This window comes from Gadus macrocephalus, chromosome 5 (genome assembly GCF_031168955.1).
Source record: "Gadus macrocephalus chromosome 5, ASM3116895v1".
Classification (NCBI taxonomy): domain Eukaryota; kingdom Metazoa; phylum Chordata; class Actinopteri; order Gadiformes; family Gadidae; genus Gadus; species Gadus macrocephalus.
The window spans coordinates 15,069,563-15,079,321 of record NC_082386.1 but is presented as its reverse complement, the minus strand read 5'-3'; the positions used below and the strand labels follow the sequence as shown (position 1 = coordinate 15,079,321).

Below are 9,759 nucleotides of genomic sequence, written 5' to 3'. Positions count from 1 at the left end.
CGTAGGATTCTCTTTAACTAGTGGAAAGTAGACAAACTCCAGTTGTTAATGCTAAGCAGCCTGCTCTCCTCCCTTATCAACTGCTGCTTATAAGGGAAGAAGAGGGATGCGGTGCAGCAGATATCTACAGAGAGAGAGAGAGAGAGAGAGAGAGAGAGAGAGAGAGAGAGAGAGAGAGAGAGAGAGAGAGAGAGAGAGAGAGAGAGAGAGAGAGAGAGAGAGAGAGAGAGAGAGAGAGAGAGAGAGAGAGAGAGAGAGAGAGAGAGAGAGAGAGAACCCTAGTGGCGACCATCACTGTGACTTTATCCAGAAAATTAGATTATCGGAATTAGAGGGATTTGAAAAACATTTGACTACAGCGGTATTGGACACGTTGCCTCTCAGAAATTAAGAGCGGGGAGAGGAGATGGTGAAGCGTAACGAGGGAATAATGATAGAGGGAAAGAGATATATATACATTAAAAAAAGTTTCCTATATGAGTCGGGCTGAAAAGTCGTAGTGCGGTGGAAACAGGACGGGTGGAAATAGGGCGCTCAGCAGATTTAGGTGCCCTGGGTAAATTTTAGGAGCTGGCACTAATATGAGCAGCTGACGTTGTCCCGGCTGGTCCTTGGTTCAACTAAGTTCCTCTGTCCAACAAGAGCTCAGCTTAAGCTACAGCGCACCTCTGTGTTAGTGAAAGGTACTGCACCCGGGCAGTAGCCCGGAACCGAGGGTTGCTGAGAAAAAAATAGCATTATTTCTTGTGAGAAAGAGGAACTAAGAGGAGCCTTTTCTGTGCTCTGGGACAGACGTAGGTGGTACCAGTCTGGAAACCTGATCTGAGCTGTGGGTGTGTGCTGTGCACGAATGTGCCACTGCATAATGTGTGTGTGCATATGTGGGTGAGTGTATGTGTGGTGTGTGTGCATGTGGGTTGTGTGTGTGTCTGCGTGTGTACTTTGGTGTATTTGTGTGTGTATGTGCATGAGCTATCACCAGCCAGGGAGATGGAGCCTGAATCAATGTGATTAATTCATGTTAATTGCCCCCCCCCCCCCCCCCCCCCCCCCCCACCCCCCACCAACACATACCCTCCCTTCCGCGTTGGTGTCATGGCTGCCGTAACTTTGCTGATACACAGGTTTCTGGCCCAGCCTCCTCCTCCTCTTCCCGCCTCCAGAAGATAGATCTCCCCAGTCAACGGGGAGACAGATACAAAGTCCTGCTGCCTCCCACTGCAGTTCCCACCAGACTCCCAATGCAGACGTAAATAACAAGCAAATACAAACAAACAAACAAACATCCGCCATTTTCGCCGCCTCTCCCTGCTGGGCATACTGACCGCAACCAACCACAATGTGGTTGGTTGCGGTCAGTCAATGTACTATTAAGTACATTGATGTTTCATAGACAAACAGCAAGTGACAGACCTCGTTATGAATAGCCCCCCCTCTCCTGCATATTCCAATGTAATTTAGAGTCGCCACGACGACCACGCTGCAAAACAGAGAGCGGGGCGTCGCTGTGAATACGGATGGTCCAGAGTGTTCTGGAAGGAGGGGTAACAGGATCACACGCACTTTCTCCTGGGATAGTTTTCATTCCAGGAATTGCCACGCTTCAAACCACGGAACAAAGATCTTATGATGCTAGGAATATCAGAAGAAAGACAGCTATCAAAGAAGACAGGAGTAGCCTACATAGAAGTGAGGGAATGTGGCAACCTCAAGGGACTAAGTGTTAGATTGGGCTGGAGCCGGTGATCAAGCACAACCAAAACTGACTCTGTACTCTGTTGCTCATATATTAAAACAGACAAGATGGGTTTAACAAGAGGGTTGCACACACTCATAAACACACACACACACACACACACACACACACACACACGATTGAATTTAATCAGTGTGATGCCCACCTCTAGATCGATGGTGAGAGTGGCTGACTGGTGCGGGCAGATTAATAGGATAACTCATAGTCCTACATCTATCAAACATGGTGACAGAGTGGGTACTGAAGCAGCTGCATTATTGGTTACGGACCGGTTATGGACGTCTGACGACTATGACACAAGCATTCAATATCTAATGATCTGTATTGGATAACGCTTATAGTCATCATCATCCACATCATCATAATGTTTAAAATAATCTTGTAATCATAACGTTTTAAATATATGATACATTTTAAGTTACAATTTTTTAATTATACTTTATTGTATATTATATATGAACAAAATATCACCAAATTGACTAATCTGCCTAATACTATTTTAGGTCCTGCCTACAAAGTCTCAGAGGCTATCTCAAAAACCACAGGGAAGAGGACATCCATGTCATCCAGCCTGTATCCTCTAGAGGCGAACATAGGTGTGAGGTGTGTTCCACCTTGTTGTGACGTTGGGCCTTAGGCTCAATCCCATTTCTACCCCTTGCCCCTCCCCCTTCCCCCTTCAAAACAAGCGGGAGGGATAAGGGGAAGGGGTAAGGGGTAGCAATGGGATTGGGACTCAATTAATCAGGCAGCCTTTCCATCAGTCCATCCATCTTGCCTCAAGCCTGCTGTCAATCCATCATCTCTCCCTCAATCTCGTATCTGTATCTGTGCCATGTGTTACATCTCCTGTGTTTTACGTATTTCCAAATACAGCATAATAAAACAACAGGGAGGACCCGATAGAGATGCCTGAGCACCCCGGAAAAGAAGGGATGAGAGAACCAGAGCGCGAGGACGAAGAGTGTGCGGGGAGGTCGGGCGGTGCGCTAGGATGATGAAGGATGAATCCAGCAGGGCTGACGTCGGGCTCCACAGGAGCCTCAAAGGCAGAGGGGGTGGGTGGTAGGTATGGGCTGGGGGGGCCCGCCCGATTTAGAGCAAAACAGCTGGTCTGCAATCTCGCACCGCACACATCTGCCAACTCATGATGGGCGAGTGACGTTCACACTCCATCTCTCTTTTCTCAGAATCTCTGCATCTCCGATCTATTGCGGCATTCCTTTCTGTAGCCTCAACTTTGTAAGAATATATTCTAAAAGTGTATAAAACATTCATATCTGTATTTTGGTTTATACAAAGGGAGTCTCCCTTTCTGTAAACACTTGACCATACAAGTCTGCATTGTTTTAAGCGTGTTATTGATAACTGCCTAAACAAAACTAAAAGGCTATCATTTCCTCGTCTAGGATATGCTTTAACCCAAATCAAATTGCAGTGAACTTGGATACATCGTTGTCATTAATGAGCAAGTAGGGGATGGGTTCCGGGACAGGCAGTTGGGGTTTATGGGGTTAAACCCAGCTTGGGAGCCAAACCCAGTACCATTCTGCCTTTAGTTGAGCACCCTAGACAGTAGACACTATACAATATCCTCCACTGGTTCAATTAGGCCTATATTATTGTGAAATCCCCCCATGAGGTTTATCCATACAAAAAATGAAATTAATTAATAATTCCTTGCACTCCCACACACCTCCGGGGGAGAGGCAATATCTTGCTGCTGTTATTATTAAACTTTGACTTTGCGGGGAAAATGCAGCAGCGCTCACTATGACAGAAACAGTTTCCACTGTTAGTGGTAGTGTACTAAAAGTGTAGTGTGAGTCATCATGAAAAGCAGTGCGGCTTCTTTCTGCGAACTCACCCTGTGGGTTTAACGTGTTATAATTTGATAGGGCCTCGGGAAGCTCTGAAGATTAAAATGAACCTGAGGTCCACTGGCTGGCTGGCTATCTCGCTGGCCGGCCGGTGACAGTCGGAGCAGCACTGCTAGTCCGTAGGGGGAGGGGCCGTCGAGCCGAGCGGTCGTGATGATGAAGTAATCACACCCACGTGGCTGGGCGGAATCTCAACGGACCTCTACCTCCTCAAGGTGAAGATAACCGCTCGCTCCGGAGACGTTCTTGTGTGAGACCGTACCGTATAATCCCTCCGGAAGCATCGTGAGTGCGTCAAATTTGAGGTTTTCTCAGTGATGCAAAAAAAGTTTGCGTGTTAATGGTTGAAATACTTGCTGTTCTCTGATTAATATTTTAAATAGGACACATTAATAGGACACATTTTCCATATTTTCTTTTGCATCTTATTGTAGGCTGTATTCATTGAAGGCATATCCAACAAACTTCTTATCCTAATTAATAAATACAATTAAACGGTTCTACCCAGTGCCGCCGCTCCCATAACGCGCACTACGCGCTGCGCGTAGGGCCTCAAGTCCTGAGGGGGGCCCCAAAAAAAAATAAATAATAATAATAATAATAATTCTTACTTGTATACTTCTGGTTTTAAGTTTGTATTTATGGATAACTATTTAATTTAAAACATTTTGGACATTCCAATACTTGAGTGCAGGGCCGACGGACTACGGGGGAAAGTGAGACAGTTGTGGGGGGGCCCAAGGCAGAAGGGGGGCCCATGGCAATAAAAAAATAAATAAATTGAATTATCCACCAGCCCATAGTGTTAGGAGTCGCACACGGCCACGTATGCTCCCCCCCCCGTCAACAATTGTTTGCTACCACCCCCCCCCCCCCCCCCCCCCCCCGTCAACAGGGGGCTGGTAGGGGGAATTCGGGGGGAGGGGGGGGGCCCATAAAGGAGTTATGCTTAGGGCCCCAAAATAGCTAGCAGCGGCACTGGTTCTACCGAGCAAATCAATTGAAGTCGAGGGCTAATAAATATATAATGCTTTTACACCTACTAGTGGTGTAGACTGGAACTGTCGCGCTTAAATGGAATAAAAGGTCAGCGTTTCTATAAACGATTTATCAGAGATCCCTAATAATAGTTCCCAATTCAATCCACTGGGCTGGGGTCTATAGGAGGGGGATAAAGACGATGTAGTCAATTTTAAAATCCAATTTCATTCTCATTTCCCAATAAAGACATCAGTCTTGAAAAACGTCATTCTGCATTGGGAGAGAAAGTAATGGCCTTATTTTATGATGTAATATTAGGCGTCAATGTGAAAACAAAACCTATGCATAAATCAATGCATATTTATATTGCAGACATATTTTATGCCATATCGAGATGGGTATATTTCCATTCCTAATAGTACAAGTTCTCACTTAACAAAGCAAGTCACACTAAACACAATCCAGTTTAATGTCTCCTCTTTGTTTTTATTAAAACAACAAACATCCAAAGTGTTAGGTTGAAGTATGAGCAGACCAGTAAGTAAGCCAAAAAATTAATTCATTAAGACAGCAGACTAAGAGTCCACAGTAGATGTTTTTCACCTTGAACTCGTCAACAAGTGATCAGCAAGGAGGACAATGCCAGTGCGCATCGTGAGAGTGTAACATTCATAAGAACAATCATAAATACAACCTAACCCTAACCCTAAGCCAGTTACGAGGTTCAAACTCACTAGTACACATTGATGCTGTTACTGCTGTCATTGGGGACACTGTCAATGTGTGAGTAATTTCTTCAGTATATACATATACGTAGTCATATCTTCACGAGTAACCAAGACATGTCAACAAAATAAAACAAATATGATACAAGATAAGCTTATGATCATAGTTTAAACACAGCCAGGGAGTATCACAAGTTCACAGGACAAATCTGCTCGAGTAACACTGAACACAGTGTGCAGGAATTACATGTATGCTTTTATACAATGCTGAAGCTGGTGTACATTGCTACTGTATGGTTTTTTTCTCCCTTTTGACCTGTGAATTATAAGACCTTCCAAAGCTTATTCAGATGAAAAGAGTACAACATGGCTTTAACAAATGTATTTTTCTGTATTATTTGTAAAATAAGAGCACTGAATCTCCGCCGTTCTTGCATGCTTGAATCACAGAAGCGAATCCGAATACAAAGTGTTCATTGCGTTTCTGGCTAATACTCAAGTGCTTGAAACATGTGTAGACACTAAAGTAAGGGCCGCCAACGTGGGCCCTTTGAAAACCGTACATCGGAAAACCACAGCGGACACCACTCAACTGTCAAAGCAGCGTTTAGTTTGCAAGGGATTTCATCCGTCGTCTCAAGCGTACGTTTGAAGCAGGCGATGTTGTGTTTTCTGTCCATCAATGTGCCCGTCTAGTTGTACACTAGTCATCTCCAGTAGATGCCTTGCTTCTCGATCCCTTTACACACACACACACACACTCACGCACATACTTGCACACGCAAACACATTGGTCAAAGAGCCACAACAAAGAGGGCTCTTAACATAATGTAATGTATTCCCAAAAATAAAAATGAACAGCAGAAGACATGAACAACCAGTGTGAGGAATCCTTTGAGTAATTTATAAAGGGAGGACACTAATGATGGCCTGTGATGGTGAGGAGGAGGTCGGCCACACCACACAACGACACAAAGAGAACTTTTGTTTCGGCTCGTCGCAACATCGTTGTCTCGGCTTGTCACGTCTTTTTTAAAGTAAGAAATCGCAAGAAATATATATATATATATATATATATATATATATATATATATATATATTCTTTCTCTGTTTCACTTCAGCCAGCTCGCTGTGTCCATCCTCGTCAAGATGTGCCGGTATTAAATAATTATGTGTTACCTGTTAACAAATCCGCAAATATACATATAAAAAGAAGATTAAAAACAATACAATCTGAGTTCCATCCGTTCTGTGGTGACAGGCTAGCGGCTGTTCTCCAAGCATCCTGCGAGCTGGGTTTGGCACTGGTCTAACACTTGTGCTTCATGGCAAGCTGGAGAGACAGAGAGAGAGAGAGAGAGAGAGAGAGAGAGAGAGAGAGAGAGAGAGAGAGAGGGAGAGGGAGAGGGAGAGGGGGTTAAATTGGGTTAGGACAGCTTCCTACAGTACCAGTAATGTATATTTAAACGTCCTCATAACGAAAAATGCAAGTCAGCACAAAAAAATGTGCTTAGTAATCCCCTTTTTATTATTTTGTCCTGCAATAGATTATAATTTTTAGTGGCGCTTGCCTGGTTATTCTCGCAAATAATAACAAAAAAGTGCAGCAACCATTATAGTTTTGGCCACACACACGCACACGCACACGCACACAAACACACACACACACACACACACACACACACACACACACACTGCAGTTCAGAGATTGATCAGGTGGGGGAAGCAGAGCAGCACTATAGTGCGTTTGGCAATTGGATAGACAAACCAATGGGAGGTGGGAAGGTGAGAACGTGTGCGTTATTGTCTCACTGTCTCACCTATGAACCAACTACTGATTATAATTTTGATGATCATTTATTGAGTTGAGATGGAGTGCAGCAAAGCATTAGGAAAAAAGCAATAGCCCTACCCGCTCTTTCAAGCCTTTATCGGAAATCACTGTCTGAGTCTTTGGACAACCATGTGTGATTAATTAATAATGAAGGGTGAATGATGAGTGATGTGTGTGCCGACCATCATCCACATGCCGTAAATGCACCATTAAAAATCAAGTCAATACAAGGAGCCCAAAGACAGCCTTGTGAATGCAGTCTTTGGTATCTGTTGACGATTGTACTATTGTGCAGGCGGTTCATGATTGTCTTGATTCGAATAACTATAACCCAATTGTAACCAGTGGGTTACACCTTTTTGTTAGATAACAAGTATGATAACTGAGAGCTCCGCCCTTGTCATGTGCTGAATTGAGATGAAGCATGGGAGAAGAATCATGGGAAGAATCCTGGGAACAAGCATGGGAAGATTAAGCTAAGAAGTTGTTGAGCCACGGAAGGACCCTGGTGGTTGTTTTGGGGTATCTTGCGTGAGCCCAATAATAAAGTTTTGAACACAAGTATTGATTCCGTAGCCTTTCTGGAAGCTCCTGGACTTGGAAACTTGCACCTGAGTTTGAACCAACGTCTACATTTGTTACTGTGTGTGAGATGGCTCCTGCTATCCACTGTGATTTATATAAGCTGAAGACTGAACAGCAGGGTTACAGACAGATGGTCTCAGAATGTAAGATCCACCTTTCTCAAACTCTTATTAAGCTAGGGCCCTAGTGCTTGACCCTGAGCCTCTTGGGTCTACTTGGACCTGGGCCCATGTTTGACCGAAAGATCTGTGACCTAAAGGATGGTGTATGATAATGACAATACAACAGATTTGTGGGTTACCAATGAGACTACTTCAGATCTACATAAATAAGCTGAAATTGATGGAGAACTTTAATTGCATAAATGTAAAGATTAAGTGGGTAACAATATTCAACCAGTGATGGTGAATGACATTACGTGGTTGACTGCAAGTTCCATGACTGATCAAGGGTTTGGGTTTGCTCGAGCCCTGGATTTTCCCTGTCTTATTGATATGTTTTTCATGAAAACAGGAAGCACAAGAGTACGGTAAATTATGCTACAGCCTCGTTAAGCAGCATGACAATAGGAGTGAGCAAATGGGGAAAACCGCAGAGAGAATAAGAGAATACGTTTAGATCGAGAGTAATGATGTGAATAGAAGACAAAAAAAGCCCCTAATGCCTGACACAAGTCCATAGAAAACTATAAAAACTATGTTGTCTTCTAATGGCCTTTCATTTAGTTTTACACCATTCCCTGATAATACCATTTGATTTGAAATTGGCTGTAATCAATAAAACTCTGAAATCATTTGATTGAAGTCGCATTGGCTAAAAGGACAGAACGTAAACTTAATACTCAGAGAGTTGTGTAGGAAAGAACCTCCGTGTATCACGGTTCCCACACAGTGAGGGCTACATCCTGGATTGTACTTGTTACACGTCCCTCCCGTCACATCAGTCGCCCTGACTTCCCCCATCGCCATGGGGTCTTACTTTGTGAGCCGTGATGGCGAACTGCTCGGAGCTGTTCATCATGTCGGCGGTCTTGTCTTCGGCGCGGCCCAGACGCTCGCCGCGCTCATTCAGGGCCTGGCTGGCCTTCTGAACCGCACTGGTCACGCTGTCAGCCGCTGTGTGCAGTATGCTGTTACCTGAGGGGAGCAGAGGACCAGGGAACGTATGCATGGGTATGAGTGGATGGCAGGCGGGAGAGAAAAGGAGAACTATAGGACAGAATGATTCCAATTGGCGGGGATCAAGAAGTACGATAGAGACCTTGAACTTAAGCTGTTCCATTGTAGTTTCTGTGAGTGGTTCAATCTGTGGCCCCAAAGCGTTGTCGTTAATACTTGAAAGCACATCAAAGTGGAGTCATGGAAGAACAACGCGTCAAACAAGCAAATGCGGTTTCCTCCCAAAGAACAGGCTTTTCTGTGAGAAGAGATGAACTGAAACTAACCCGTCACCCGTGTGTGCTGCTACCTTTCTCTTAACAGGTGCAGAGTAATTCACTGTTTCGTTTTCCAGCATCGCCGAGGCACTCTCAATGTCAAGAAGTGGACACTTTTCAAATAATCGAAAAACCTGTGAAACCCGACCGCTCCAAAACGGGCTCTGCTCTCTTGACGTGAAAATGTCCACCCCAGGACCTGCTCTTTAATGACTGAATGTCAATAAACCGTAGGTCGCAATGCACAATGCAACTTCGGGAAGCGCCGGTTTGTCAGGCGGACAAGCCGGTTAAAAAAGCAATTCACCTGAAGCCCTAAAGTTGTTGTGCCCAAATTGTGGGTGCATTGTGCCCACAATGAACTAAACCAAAAACCAATTCCATTTTCTCATTGTTGCCACTGCGCTGGCACTCACCCAGGTTGGTATAATCCATCACCTTGGGAAACACTATGTAGATATGGGTATAAAAAACACTTTGGGAGAGGGAAACAATGGCATTGATTTGGAACTTATTTAGTCCATTGTTGCTTGTGAATTGCCTCCCTTGAAATGCCCAACAAG

The 9,759-nt window shown here is 44.4% G+C and overlaps 1 protein-coding gene across 2 annotated transcripts in view; it reads right to left on the bottom strand.

The window, feature by feature from the left end:
• Positions 1–5,077: 5,077 nt before the first annotated feature.
• The window catches only part of stxbp6 (syntaxin binding protein 6 (amisyn)), a 51,027-nt gene continuing 46,345 nt past the window's right edge, over positions 5,078–9,759 (bottom strand). For both annotated transcript variants that reach the window (XM_060052703.1, XM_060052702.1), the window contains 2 exons: positions 8,740–8,897; positions 5,078–6,675 (listed from right to left, as the gene is read on the bottom strand). In XM_060052703.1, coding sequence (XP_059908686.1) covers positions 6,652–6,675; positions 8,740–8,897 — 182 coding nt within the window. In that variant the 3' untranslated portion in view covers positions 5,078–6,651. The remainder of the gene's footprint in view (positions 6,676–8,739; positions 8,898–9,759) is intronic.